The sequence below is a fragment of the Manis javanica genome, chromosome 10 (assembly GCF_040802235.1).
Source record: "Manis javanica isolate MJ-LG chromosome 10, MJ_LKY, whole genome shotgun sequence".
Taxonomy (NCBI): Eukaryota; Metazoa; Chordata; class Mammalia; order Pholidota; family Manidae; genus Manis; species Manis javanica.
Window position 1 is genome coordinate 100,774,840 of NC_133165.1, and position 15,177 is coordinate 100,790,016.

General features: G+C 37.4%; 1 protein-coding gene across 15 annotated transcripts in view; it reads left to right on the plus strand.

The window, feature by feature from the left end:
- The window catches only part of MYBPC1 (myosin binding protein C1), a 93,036-nt gene that overhangs the window by 40,083 nt on the left and 37,776 nt on the right, over positions 1–15,177 (plus strand). For all 15 annotated transcript variants that reach the window (XM_073213704.1, XM_073213697.1, XM_073213700.1 and 12 more), the window contains 9 exons: positions 155–287; positions 1,746–1,870; positions 2,777–2,882; positions 4,140–4,306; positions 5,588–5,750; positions 6,708–6,814; positions 7,144–7,277; positions 11,522–11,681; positions 12,766–12,870. In XM_073213704.1, coding sequence (XP_073069805.1) covers positions 155–287; positions 1,746–1,870; positions 2,777–2,882; positions 4,140–4,306; positions 5,588–5,750; positions 6,708–6,814; positions 7,144–7,277; positions 11,522–11,681; positions 12,766–12,870 — 1,200 coding nt within the window. The remainder of the gene's footprint in view (positions 1–154; positions 288–1,745; positions 1,871–2,776; positions 2,883–4,139; positions 4,307–5,587; positions 5,751–6,707; positions 6,815–7,143; positions 7,278–11,521; positions 11,682–12,765; positions 12,871–15,177) is intronic.

The window sequence follows — 15,177 nt, forward strand, 5'->3', positions numbered from 1 at the left end:
CCTTCTTACTATATATAAATTGACACAGAATTCTAGAATATAAAGGATAATTTAGAAGGTTCCTAATTGTTTTCTTGTCCAAGTCTCAATTTTCAGTTAGTTTTAGTTCTCATAACATGTATATACCTATTAACCTGGTTTTCTTCTCTACCAGCTTTTTCAAAAATTCTTGATCCTGCATATCAGGTTGATAAAGGAGGCAGAGTAAGGTTTGCTGTGGAACTGACAGATCCAAAGTTGGAGCTGAAATGGTATAAAAATGGCCAAGAAATTCGACCCAGTACAAAGTAAGTGGGCTTTGCAAATAACCAGTGATAACTGTGTACATCAAATAGTAGTCTGACTTAATTTTCTGTGAATAAAAGCACTTTCTAGATATGCCTTTATGATGCAAATCATATGGAAGTTGAGTAAAAATTTTTCATGTATTTTGGAACAATTAAAATTATAGCACTATATAAGTTAAATTTTGGTTTATGTTTTAAGTCTGTAGAAACTATTTCAAGTGATTTCCAATTATGGTTTTGTGTCACTGTTGTTCTTTGTAATCATTTCAGTGCAAAATAAAATGATGAAAAATTTTGACATACATATTTGACATTCCAGCTGGGAATCATGCCTTAATGAGTAGAAAACTTTTGTTTCTCCAAAGTAGCATCCAAAGCCCATTTTTTATTTCTTGGCCTCCCAACTGAAGGAAACAGACTAATCCCTGATATCTGATGGTATCATTAGTCTGTTATGAAACTACCTTACAGAGATCGTTTTCAGCTTGAGAGATTTCCAACTCCAATATATTTTTTTAAGTTAACAGGAGCCACATGCGTTTATAAAAGACTTTAATCCTGAAATATCTGTCACTTCTGGGGTACAATTAGGTGGTTTCCAATTTCTTAATATGGTCATGCCTGCAAGTGACTTTGTGATGATAATGTTTACATCTGGTAAAAATCTTGTGAAGGCACCTGAATTTGCCAAAAAAGATAATTTGGTTATCTTTAGGAAATATTGTGTAGTGTGTTGTTTTTGAAGTCTTCAGTTCTAGAATTTTCCAAATAAGACTTGAGTTTTTTTCTTTAGTCTCTTATAATACCCTAATATACTCATCCATAATCCAAGTCAGACAATTAAATTTTGTGATCTTCTTGGCTTTTGTTTCCTAATGCTCAAGTTCTTTCTTAGTAGATGGTAACTGTGATATATCAGTAGTTCTTCAGCTTATTTAGGAGAACATCACATTCTATAAAATTACTGCTTATAATAATGATTAAGCTCACATTATTGCTTACATTGTGTAATCACTTACTCACCTTAAAAAATCTGCTGTGTCACTGGGCTAGGCATTAAGTGGCATCAGTGAATCAATGAATAAGATTGAGTCCCTCTCCACTTATAATGTAGCTGAATTAGTTATCTAAAAAAGTATACAGAGTTAAAAATCTCTGACAACCTCAGCCAACCCTATTTTCCAACAATGGGTTAAAAAATTTTAAACTTACATAAAAAATAGTGACAAATCAAATATTGTCTGTAAATATGCATAGATATTACATTATGCTTTATAAAGATAACAGTTGGTTTCCTATTTCACATTAATTAAACTGTGTAAGGTATGCCATATAAATGGTATATCAAAATCATATCTTCAGCTTTCAAACATTACTGATTTATAAGCCAAATTTGTTGACAATCAAAAGAATAAAATCAAGTTCACCAACTGTTTATTTTCCTCCTATTCAAAACAGATATATCTTTGAATATAAAGGATGTGAAAGAATCATGTTTATCAATAACTGCTCGATGACAGACGATGCAGAGTATTATGTGAAAGCTGGTGATGAGAAATGTTCCACTGAGCTCTTCGTGAGAGGTAAAGTGAAATCTCTTGCTGCAGTTGGCAGGAGCCAGTGGCTCGCCTCCTCCCAGGGGTAGTAATCAAAATGAGAGTGACAGGGTGAGCCCTAGAGCTCCAGAGCAGGGGTAATAGTACGTCTAGAAATGGTTAGTTAGGGTGTTAGATTGGTTCTGCTTTGATGCTCCTCAACACTGGCAGATATTTTGTATCCTAATTGATCCTCAGGTTTGGTGAAGACTAGAAAAGCAGAGGGGAGAAAAAAACTGCTGAGTAAAAGGCCTCATGGTTTTTGACTCAAGTAAGCAGAATTTTGCAATACATATTCTAGTTATAGCTTCTGAAACCCAACAAAGTCTACAAAATAATCCTCATTTCACCACTCTGCTGATCAGAAACAGATTTGCTTTGAAATCATTAGTAAAAGAGCATCGGTGATGGTTGTCACTGAGGGTGCTGAAGACACCATGAAAAGTTCTGGAGGGTGTCAGTGAAGCCATGGCATTTACTTTCTTTATGAAGTCCTCTGATTACAGACAGCTCAGCAATTTCTATCATTCCTTAGAAACAGAATCAAATAATCTTATAGTTATAGTTTCTCCTTCATCAGAAAGGTCTGCTGTCTGGTTTGTTTGCCGAGAGAAGGAAAACTGATACATGTTTTGTCTACTCTCTAGACCAATCCTTTATTTGATTTGAAGAGTTCTGAGGAAACTCAGATCTTGAGAAGACTTACCCGGGGTTGCCAGCTCTATTTTGCCAAAAAAAAAAAAGACAAAAAACTCACCTACCCATCACCATGTAACTGTAACTCCATGGTCGAAGATGTTTTCTTACCATTGGTCTATCATCTGTGAACAAATCCGCAGTCGTGAGCAGGTTTTGGACATTTAATGATGCTGATGCTCCCTTTTCTCACACTAGAGCCTCCAATTGTGGTGACCAAACTGCTGGAAGATACAAATGCCTACTGTGGGGAAAGAGTGGAATTAGAATGTGAGGTGTCTGAAGAAGATGCCAATGTAAAATGGTAAGCAGCTTCCTGAGGTCTTGTCCATTTTTAATAGATTTTTTTTAGATGTACCATCACTTGAAAATATTTCCCACAGTGGAGAGGGTTTCCCTAAGAAGAAATCTGTTTTGGAAAGGACTTTATTAAATTTGGATTTGTCCAGTGGTGTGCTGGCAAATGTTGGACAATTGGTTCTATTGAAATTCATTATGTATCTACATATGTTTATTATAAATTTTACTACCTTTAAGGATGTGTAGCACTCGATTTATAAATTACAACACAGAGCACAAACTCTTGATTTTAGATGCCATATAGTCAACTGATTTCACAGAATGCTTTTGTTAATTTTTGCTGAATTCTTGTATCTCTAGTCAACTTATGGTTGACATTCAACTGACATTTGAAATGGAGCTGCATTTGTCTGCTATCTCTGTTTCCAATAAATTTGTTGTCATTAAAAAAAAAGTACCATCAAGAGTTTGGAGAACAGGAAATGGCTTTTGTACATATGAAGTGAATCTCAACCTCATCTGTGTTAGTAGAAGTGGTAACTAAAACTGAGTTTTTTTCACCTGTGTAACTGAAAAATGACCCAGAACTAAGACACTGAGTTTTTTTTCACCTGTGTAACTGAAAAATGACCCAGAAACCTGTATTTGTAAGGATACGGGGAAGTAGGCACTTACTAATACATCGATGGCTCAAGATTGCCGGGGTCTGTTTGACTGCAAAGCCTATAGAGGTTCTTAATCTCTATACCATGCTTACTCTCAATATGCCATTCTGACAACTTATGTGGAAAATATATGTATATTTTTCATTTCATTCCTAGTTACTTTATTGTTACAGCACATCAAAAGAATACTTTACACTAAGAATCACCAATTACCTTACAAAATAAAAGCCTGTTTATTTTGGTCAGATGGGGAGAGTTGTCTCAAGTTCTCTGTAAGTAACCTCAGAATTAAAAACCAGAAGATTCAGAATCTTGAAATGCCTTGTTGAGAAGTATAGCAAATTACACAGCAGGAATCTATAATACTTATAATTAGTAGAGAATAGATTGTTCTTTCTAATCTAGAACCATAACTATCTTTAAAATGTGTTAAATGATGCTAGTCTTACTAGTGGTAATATCTGCTCTTCACATCTTCGTCTGATTGGTTTTGAATGGGAAGAGGGGGCTTATGCTCCTTGAATAAAACAAAACCAACAAGGTCCTCTCCTGAAGGGTCTTTTATAATACTTTTTAAATAATCTATTTTAACTCAGGTTTAAGAATGGTGAGGAGATCGTCCCTGGTCCAAAATCCAGATACCGAATTAGAGTTGAAGGCAAGAAACACATTTTGATCATAGAAGACGCAACAAAGGCTGACAGTGCAGAGTATTCCGTAATGACAACAGGAGGACAGTCATCTGCTAAACTTAGTGTCGACTGTAAGTAAGACTTCCTGGGATGTCTCCCAGCTTGGTGTACTGATGGTGTTATGCTTGTTAGTTCAGTTTTAGAAGAGTTTCAATCTACTTAATTTCTGCTTGTGGCAATTTTAAATACATAAAATTGGATTCCGTTCTATTGAGTGCCTATGTCAGTTCAGGCAGGGCCTCTGGGAAAGGAATCAACTACTCAATTTAATACTGGAGCACAATATTGAGAAGAAAGTATAAAAAATCACCTTCCAGAGAAGTTACCCAAAAAGCTAGGAAATATTTTCATCCCAAGCCCACATAAATAGATGGTAAATACTTAGACATGATATAAAATCCTGATAATGTTTGCTTAATCCATAAGTGATTTTGCTATCTATTCATTAAATAAACGTTCCATGTTCTGCAATGATATTTAGATTGAGAAGGAAGTTACTCAAACCAAGGCGGCTCAACTGAGAACATTGTAAGAACTCATTTGCTGCTAGTATTCAGAAGCATGAGAAACTTCATGTACTTCTCCAAAGGCCCCCTGTATTTGTCAGTTCCCTGGGGCAGAGTCTGTTCCTTCTAGTTAGCTAAAGAAAATTAAAATAGCGCGTCTCACAGGAAGACTGGTAATACATGAAGAGCAGAAATCCTGCTCTTTCTTTCTTAGTCCAGTTGAGATTCATATAATCATTGAATTATTCAGGAGTAATCTCAGTTATGCCCCTTACATTGAATGGGATTGTGGCCATGATGGCTTAATATCAAAACAAGTTTTCAACCATAGGCAGATGCCTGTCTGATATTTGTGTACACTGAAAGCAATTACAGTCAGTTCTGCTATAATGCAATACATGCATTTCTAACACCATTATGCCATACAAAGTCGTACAATAAAAAACACTGGGTTAATGGGGTAAGTCAGGTCATGGGGTTTAACACTTAAAAATTTTGTTAGTGGTACATTAAAAAAAATAAGAAGCTAATAAAAACAGTATCACAGTTTTGCACACTAAATGGTTAGTAAACACTACAACAAATGTATCACTTTACAATGACCTGAAATTGGGTGCAGTTTCCTGCAGAAAGACCGAGTCTTTCTCTTGAATGAAATCGTGCACAATCAAATGTGAAATTTGTGATATACTCCCATTGTCCTTTAGTATACCCATTGCATTGGAATATATTCTCATTATCAAAATTAACTTTATAGCAAAACTGACTGTACCATTGTGAAATGACCCCATCTTGGCCCGACTGGAGTGTGGGTTTAGTACTTACAACCATGTATTATTTCTGTAGTGAAACCTCTGAAGATATTGACACCTCTGACTGATCAGACTGTAAAACTTGGAAAAGAAATCTGCTTGAAGTGTGAAATCTCTGAAAACATCTCAGGAAAGTGGACAAAAAATGGCCTACCTGTTCAGGAAAGTGACCGTCTAAAGATTGTTCACAAAGGAAGGTAAGCAAGCTAGGTGATCCATAAGCAAAGGCTGGTCCCCATCTCCACATTTTCCTCTTTCTAAAGTAAACATTTGGTGAGGACACTTGGCAAATGGTCATAGGGAGAGGATCTATTTCTGGTTCTTTGCCTCCAAATAGCAGGAACATGTGATTTCTCTTTTCTGCATCATGTCGCTCCTGTGATCCTGTATCTGCACCTCACAGCATGGTGCTTTGTCTGTTCGAAACCCACTGACTGGTTCTTTCCTTCTAAACATGAGGTTAGAGGAATGGTACTGAATTGTAGTTGAGGAACTCGTCAAGATGGATTAACTGTCCCTAACCACTAAGTATCAAGTGACTTTCCACAATTTGGAGGGGAGGGCATAATATCCTAAAATCTAATAAGATCTAAGGCAAGAGTTCTTCACTTGGGATCCACGGATCCTTAGGCAATTATGAATGAACTTCAGGGGCCCCATAAAATCCTCTGAAATTGTAGGCAAATACTGTGTGTACAAAAATACATGCTTTTCTCCAGAGAGAGGATCCACAGTATCCATCACCTCTTCACTGGTTCATGACCCAAATAAAGTTAAAAATTACTGCCCTTAGATTTGGCCTATAAAGCCAAAGTCAAGTTTATTCACTGTAATTTCTTTAATCTTAAAGTATGGCATTAATAAATTGTTATATTTTAGCCTTTTTTAAGCTATGAGATTAAAAAAAAAGATAGTAGACTCTTACATACATAATAAGTAGGTTGAATTTGTAGAGATAAATTCATATACTCTAAGACAAATATTTAATATGGATTAATAAATAGGATAATTAAGTCTTCACATTCATATTCTCTTTCTCTCCAACCTGCAATAAATAAGTTAATCAGATAAAGGCCAGATGTCTTGTCAACTTGGGTCATACAAAATCTAAATCTTTGCAAACTCTTAAAAATATGTTTTTCTTGTTTTCTTAGAATCCATAAGCTAGTGATAGCCAATGCTCTCACTGAGGATGAAGGTGAATATATATTTTCCCCAGATGCCTACTCTATTACTTTGCCTGCCAAAGTTCATGTTATTGGTGAGTAGATAAAAGAAGTAATTGCAGAATTTTGTTCTTATTTGTCTGTTTTTGCTTACCCTGGGAACATAACATACTCAAACTGTGTGATATTTAAACAAAAAATACATGAGTTGATATTAATCATTAATCATAAGGAGTTCATTCTTAAGAAGTCCTATAATGAAGTAGTTACAATGAAGGTGCCAGGCACCAACTACTTTGATCCTCTTATGTTCTGTTTGGCCAGATAAAGTACTGGTTATTACCAACAGTTGGCACTAGCCAAGTACTAGCCCAGATATACACATGGAAATGACTGATAACAAAGGCCATGTTTAATATTCTAGATCCTCCTAAGATCATCCTGGATGGTCTTGATGCTGACAATACAGTGACAGTAATTGCAGGAAACAAGCTTCGTCTTGAGATTCCTATCACTGGAGAACCACCTCCTAAAGCCCTTTGGAGCCGAGCAGATAAGGTCTGTTCTACACACACACACACACACACATACACACACACACACACACACACACATACCACATATACACGGCCCACCCCATTCCCTGTTCTCCACTCATCAGATAAAATAAGAAGGAAAATAAATGCACAGGGGTAGTGTACAGATACCATTCCTTTGATAAAGAAAATCACTGATTGTCAAGCAGATATAAAAATCATTCATTTACTTATACATTTCTGACTACCTTGTATGTGACCAAGCATGTTTTCCTGTGCAGTGAACAAGATCCTGTCTTTCATTCTAATGAGCAACAGGAAAAGGGTAAAAGAGAAATAGACAATGAATTATTAAATAAATAAATGAGCAAGATTACTTTGCATGGTAATAAGTGCTATGAAGATTTTTGAAAAGAAAAAAACAGGTTATTATGATTAGCAAGTGGCTGCATGGTGAATGACAACAGCCTCTGTGAATGACCACAAGGAACCCATTACATGAAGATCAAAGGAAAGAAGTTTCTGGGTGGAATCAATGTAAGTGCAAAGAATAAAAGGAGAGAATTGAGCTTGATTTGTTGGAGGGATAGAAAGAAAGCTGGTGTGGCTGAGGCAGAGTGAGTGAGGAGGTAAATAATAAATAAGGTTGGAGTATACAGTCACGCCAGCTGTCAACCTACAATTCTATACTCAGTATTTTCAGAATTGTAGGCAAAATAAAATTATTCCCAGATATAACAAAAGCTAGCAGACCCACATTACAAAAAAAAATGCTAAAAGAAGTCCTTAAGTCAGAGGATGATGATGCCAGATGGAAACTTTTCCACAAGGGAGTGAAGAGCATGGGAAATGATAACTATATGGATTAAACAGAAGGGGTTCTCCTTATTATTCAAATCTCTTAAAAAGATAATCAGCTGTTTGAACAAAAATAATAACCATGCACTGTGGGGCTTATAGAATAAGTGTAAGTGAAATTTATGACAATAAAATCATAAGGTCAAGAGGGAAGAAAGGAAAGTAAAGGTTAGGAGGGGTGAATGGAAGTATTGCTATTACAAACTTCTTTAGCTGTATGTCAGATTTTTTTTTTTGAGAGGGCATCTCTCATATTTATTGATCAAATGGTTGTTAACAACAATAAAATTCAGTATAGGGGGGGTCAATGCTCAATGTACAATCATTAATCCATCTCAAGCCTAATTCTCGTCAGTCTCCAATCTTCTGAAGCATAACGAACAAGTTCTTACATGGTGAACGAATTCTTACAGAGTGAATAAATTCTTACATGGTGAACAGTACAAGGGCATTCATCACAGAAACTTTCGGTTTTGATCATGCAATATGACCTATAAACCATCAGGTCAAATATGAATATTCATTTGATTTTTGTACTTGATTTATATGTTGATCCCACATTTCTCCTATTATTATTATTATTTTTATTTTTAATAAAATGCTGAAGTGGTAGGTAGATGCAAGATAAAGGTAGAAAACATAGTTTAGTGCTGTAAGAAGGCAAATGTAGATGATCAGATGATCAGGTGTGTGCCTATGGACTAAGTATTAATCCAGGCTAGACAAGGGCAGCAAGACATCCACGGATGCAGAAGATTTCTCTCAAAGCAGGGGGGGTTGAGGTTCTGAGCCTCACCTCTGTTGATCCCCAATTTCTCACCTGATGGCCCCCCTGCGACTGTGCCTGTCTTAGGTTGTTCCTCCCTTGAGGAATCTTACCCGTCTCTGGCTAACCAGTCATCTTCCGGAGCCATACAGGGAAATGTAAAGTTGGTAAGTGAGAGAGAAGCCATATTGTTTGAAAAGGTTAGCTTTTTACTTCTTTGCAGATTTATGCCCTGTGGCTTCTATGTGTATGTCAGATATTTTAATGTGATGTGAAAGAAGACGGAGAGGCTGAGGATGTATACCATAAACCCTAAAGGAACCACTAAAATAATAAAGCGAAAAGTTGTAGCTAATAAACCAACAAAGGACACAAAATTGAATCATAAAAAATAATTAATCCAAAGGAAAGGTGAAAAAGAAGCACAAATAACAGATGGGTCATGTAGAAAACAAACAGCAAGATGATAGACCTGCAAAAGAAAAGCAGATAAATTAGAGATTTCAATACTGCTAACAGCTGATAGAACAAGAAGGCAATCAGTAAGGATATTCAAGGTTTGAACAAGACTATCAGCTATCTTAATCTAATTGACATTTTTAGAACACTTAAATGACAAAGGACAGTGGGCATTATTTATTTATCTATTTTTATTAAGGTATCATTGATATACACTCTTATGAAGGTTTCACATGAACAATGTTGTGGTCAGTACATTCGCCCGCATTATGAAGTCCCCCCCATACTCCCACTGCAGTCGCTGTCCATCAGTGCAGCAAGATACCACAGAGTCACTACTGGCCTTCTCTGTGCTACACTGTTCTCCCCGTGAGCCCCCACACCGTGTGTACTAAACATAATACCCCTCAATCCCCTTCTCCCTCCCTCCCCACCAGCCCTCCCTCAGCCTCCCCTTTGGTGCCCATTCCAATGGGCATTATTTTAAAATGCATGTGGACACTTTACCAAGATAGACTAGAAATAAGTGTCAATAAATGTAAAAGGATTCAAGTTATGCAAGGTATGTCCTCTACCCATGATGAGATTAATTAGAAATCAACAACAGAAACATATCTGGAAATTATCCAAATATTTGAAAACTAAGCAACACTTTTTTAAGTAACTCATGGATCAAAGAAGAAATCATAAGGGAAGTTAGAAAACACTTATGAACAGACCATGTATCAGAATCTGTAAAACACCAGTTCCATGGGTGATGTGGGTGAAAGAAATGGAAATGGGAAAATGTGGTGCATAGTTACTGATTGGGTGCTCCTGTGACCTTGGTGTTATGAGCACCGCACTCTAACCAGCTGAGCTAACCGGCCTCTGTCCAGATCAGGGAGAAATGCTGGGGTCTTCGAAGAGCAGAGGAGTCAAGGAAGGGTTGGGCAGCTCAGAGGGAAGAAGAGAGAAACCTTTGTCCCTTCAAAGTGTGATGCCTTCCAGACCAAGCTGCCAATTTCCAACCCTGCAGGGACCAGTAGAGCAGCTAATTCACCTTCTGCTTGCTCTCTTTTCTCTGTTGGACATTACAACCTCTCATTTCTTTTTCCACTTTTGTACTCTGTATTGCATCTGATGTTAGTTGGCCCATTTTATATGCAGTAGGCTATTAGTAGTAGTTATGTTTGGGGGTACCAAAAGTTTTATGCGGATTTTTGACCACATGGCGGTCAGTGTCCCAATCCCTGCGTTGTTCAAGGATCAGTGGGATGAGAAGATTTTGTTCCATTATAAAACAGAAAAACTATGAAAATTATTTCAGTTATTCTTATTGTGGTCACAATCTTAGATTACTGATGATTTATGAGTCCTAATCCAGAATAAAAGAGTAAAAAGTTAATATTGGAATATGACCCAGTTTCTAAATGACCTTGACCTCTGTTTTCCTCTTTGTTTATTGGCTGTTCACTGTCTTTTAGAAGCTATGACCTAGGAATTAGGGAAATGGGAGGCTGCTTTAAATCTCTGGTTTAAGAAAGAACGAAAAAATGAGGGAAGAGAAGGAGAAAATAAAAAGGAAGAAAATATGCTAGAAGGCTCAACCACACTCTGTCTCTACTTTGGGGAATTAATGTTCATTCTTTTATGTCCTATCAGAGGGGAATGATCAATCTACTTGTGTGGAAAATTGGCATTACAGCCTGCTTCAGTCATGAACAAATCGTTATTTAGTTTCTAATATGAATTTGTTTTGGTATCACTAATATACAATTACATGAGCAACATTGTGATTACTAGATTCCCCCCATTATCAAGTCCCCAACACATACCCCATTACAGTCACTGTTCATCATATGAAATTAAGCATTTCTAATTTCATGGACAAAGAGACTCCTCTCCCAGAATGACACTTCTGCACTCATATGTTTAGTCTCCAACTTACTCTTTGGTGAGTTAATGATGAGTGGACTTTAGAGTCAAATCCCACATCTACTACTTCTTAGCCAGGTGTCCTTGGACCAGTTTTCTCCTGTGTAAAATGGGATGTCAATCCTTTGTCCTTAGAGTTGGTGGAGGATTAAACTAAGAACATGTATTTTAAGCATTAGCACCACATCCATCTTAAGTTACAAGGCTCTCTGGAATAGTTCTTTCGCAGTATAGGTCGCACCACATTTTCTTTCTTTCCTCCGTAGGCCATTATGGAGGGCAGTGGCCGGATAAGAGCAGAATCTTACCCTGACAGCAGTACTCTGATTATTGATATAGCTGAAAGAGATGACTCTGGGGTTTACCACATAAACCTGAAAAATGAAGCTGGAGAAGCACATGCAAGCATCAAGGTTAAAGTTGTGGGTAAGTCCTCTGGTTCAACAGACTTCGAGAATCAAGTCGACATGTCCAGATCCAGAGCAGACTTTACAAGCTCTTGGTTCTCTCAGATTTATATACGTGGCCAAAAAAGGAAAGCACAGTATAGCTGCATTGGATAAGCCATCGTCTTTTTCTATCTTCACCACTTCTTTTCTTTTCTTTCCTCGTCTTTTCTTCCTCTCCCTTGCCTTTCTTTTTTACTTCTTGTCTAGAGGACTAATCCCAGGAATGAGTAGCTAAAGTAAGCCATTTGGGGTTGCTGGCCATTAGCTCTCCACACTCATAGTCCCTGTCTGTGCTCTCTGAAGTCACTGAAACACAGTTGCTAAAAAATTTCCGATATCAGATTCATTGCCGAGGAGTAAGATCCACCTTGGTCCTCAGATGGCCACCTAAGTGCATTTTTCCTAAGCCTGACGCCAAGTGAAATGAGGCCAGCAGATTATTGATGGTCCACAGATGGTCTTCATCTCACTTTAGTGTTCCAGTAAGAAACCTAGTACAAACTGATCAAAAATTAATGTCACTTTATTAGCACTGAGCTCTATTTACAAGACATGGTGACTTGTCATTTTTGACCTGTGTTCTACCAGTCAATATCTTGAATCTTCCAACTCATAAAAGTTGTAATAAGTATTCCTTCATTTAGTTCTGCTGGAAGTTCACTTTGTAGCTGAAAAACAAAAAAATGAAACCAAATCCTATCTGACGTTTAAGCAAGTTACCATTTTCAAGGTAAAGAATAAAAGCCTTGAGTTCCTTGTGGGGCTTGTTCCCTAACATTCTGGCACTAATTTAAAGCATTTAGGGACATGATCACTTTTATTTTTATTGGGCTTACCCTCCCGTAGCTCACATGGAGCCTGACTTCATGCCCAAATTAGTTACCAAGTACAATTCAGCAAACACAGAAAAGGTACTGAGAAATAACACTGCCTCAGAGGTTACCACCGAAAAACACTTTCTGATTGACGTTTTCCTTTGTGCTTCTGTTCACTTATTTCACTGTATTTTATTTTGTCCTCTTTAATTTTATTCCATTCTGTTCTGTTTTTGTTTGCCACAGACATCCCTGATCCCCCAGTGGCACCGAATGTGACGGATGTGGGAGATGACTGGTGCATCATGAACTGGGAGCCTCCTGTCTATGACGGAGGGTCCCCAATCTTAGGTAACTGCATGTAGACCAGTCCACAGAACTGCCAGTGGAGTTGGTGCCCTCCTTCTGCACCTTGCTTGGTACAGAGCACATTTTAAAATATTGCATTTAGAAGAAAACGTATTGTATTGTGACTTCAAATATCCATTCAAATTGAAATATATCTTGGCATGCTCTGTAAGTACATGAGATTTAAATAGCGCTGATGAATACCATGTGACTGCCTGTTCTCTTTTTTTTATTTGAAGACAGACAATATCTAATTTTAAAACAACCTTTCAACTGTTCTGGTCAGAAAATGTCTAGCTCTAGAGAATAATGTCTATGAGGAAATTTCTTTTAGAGTAAATTAGAATAATTTGCTTCCCCTATGAAACAAGAATTTTTTGCTACTTGCTAATAGTGAAACTCACAAAACTGGTCACTTCCCCCTTTATACCTACATTGCTGAGACTTAGAGCCAAATCTATTGCTCAACCATAGTGACTGTAAAGTTTCTATGGCTTACATATCTGAATCTATTTTTCTTTTTTCTTCCTAATGAACTTTAATTTTTTTTTAGTCCTGTTATTTTTTTTTTTTTTTTTTTTTTTTTTTGAGAGGGCATCTCTCATATTTATTGATCAAATGGTTGTTAACAACAATAAAATTCAGTATAGGGGGGTCAATGCTCAATGTACAATCATTAATCCATCTCAAGCCTAATTCTCGTCAGTCTCCAATCTTCTGAAGCATAACGAACAAGTTCTTACATGGTGAACGAATTCTTACAGAGTGAATAAATTCTTACATGGTGAACAGTACAAGGGCAGTCATCACAGAAACTTTCGGTTTTGATCATGCAATATGACCTATAAACCATCAGGTCAAATATGAATATTCATTTGATTTTTGTACTTGATTTATATGTTGATCCCACATTTCTCCTATTATTATTATTATTTTTATTTTTAATAAAATGCTGAAGTGGTAGGTAGATGCAAGATAAAGGTAGAAAACATAGTTTAGTGCTGTAAGAAGGCAAATGTAGATGATCAGATGATCAGGTGTGTGCCTATGGACTAAGTATTAATCCAGGCTAGACAAGGGCAGCAAAACATCCACGGATGCAGAAGATTTCTCTCAAAGCAGGGGGGGTGAGGTTCTGAGCCTCACCTCTGTTGATCCCCAAATTCTCACCTGATGGCCCCCCTGCGACTGTGCCTGTCTTAGGTTGTTCCTCCCTTGAGGAATCTTACCCGTCTCTGGCTAACCAGTCATCTTCCGGGGCCATACAGGGAAATGTAAAGTTGGTAAGTGAGAGAGAAGCCATATTGTTTGCAAAGGTTAGCTTTTTACTTCTTTGCAGATTTATGCCCTGTGGCTTCTATGCCCAGCACTTGTCTCGAGGTATCTTTACCACCTGGAGGAATTATGATACTCGGTAAATTCGATATGAGGCACGAATTCTATTTAAAGTTTGTAATTAGGAAGGAAGAAGAAAAGCTATAGATGTAGCATATGAAGGAAACTTGGGAGGATTGATTATTTCTTTGACATATCTTCTTGTATAGTACCTTAAGTATGTATAGGTTTTAAACTACTAACTAATTTGCACACACATATTGACATAATAGGAATACGGTGACATAAACAAAGCAAATCTATAATTACCAGCCATCTCCAGTGAAGCCAAGAAAACCATTTAGGTACCCTAGGCATTTGTGAAAATTTATCTATGATATGATGGATATTTTCCAACTGTACTTGAACCATCAGACAAATTAAAGCAGCCCATTTCTGGGATCTGTTCACATCCCATATGTTCTTTTAACCATAGATAGTCTATAGTCATGAGATTTTGGGGTGCTACAACTTGCACCCCTCCCAACTCCTGGTTGAGTTCCAACAGTACAGATCCAGTCAAATTCGTTGTCTCACTGTATGCACATGCCAGCCTAGACATCTCCCTCCTCCTTCTCATGGCAAGTCCAGGAGATGGTGGGCTGGATGCAGCCACAACCGCAGCATCGTCCGGATCCCTGTGGAGGCTTTTTGATGATCATCGCCCGGCACGAGTCCTCCAGAGAGTGCTGATGCCGGAAGCTCCTCCTCATATCGTATCTTAGTTCATTTTCTGGGTATCCAAGCTAGGCCTTGATCTTCTGCGTAGAAACAAACAGACCCTTTGCCCACACTTTGACATGCCCTCTATACCACTGTGCAGAACTCATTGGAGGTCAGCACACAGTAACTGCTTTTTTTTTTTTTTTTTAATTAAGAGAAAGGAATATTATCAGAAAAGAGTACCTCCATAGCTGATCATCTGACACCCTTTAA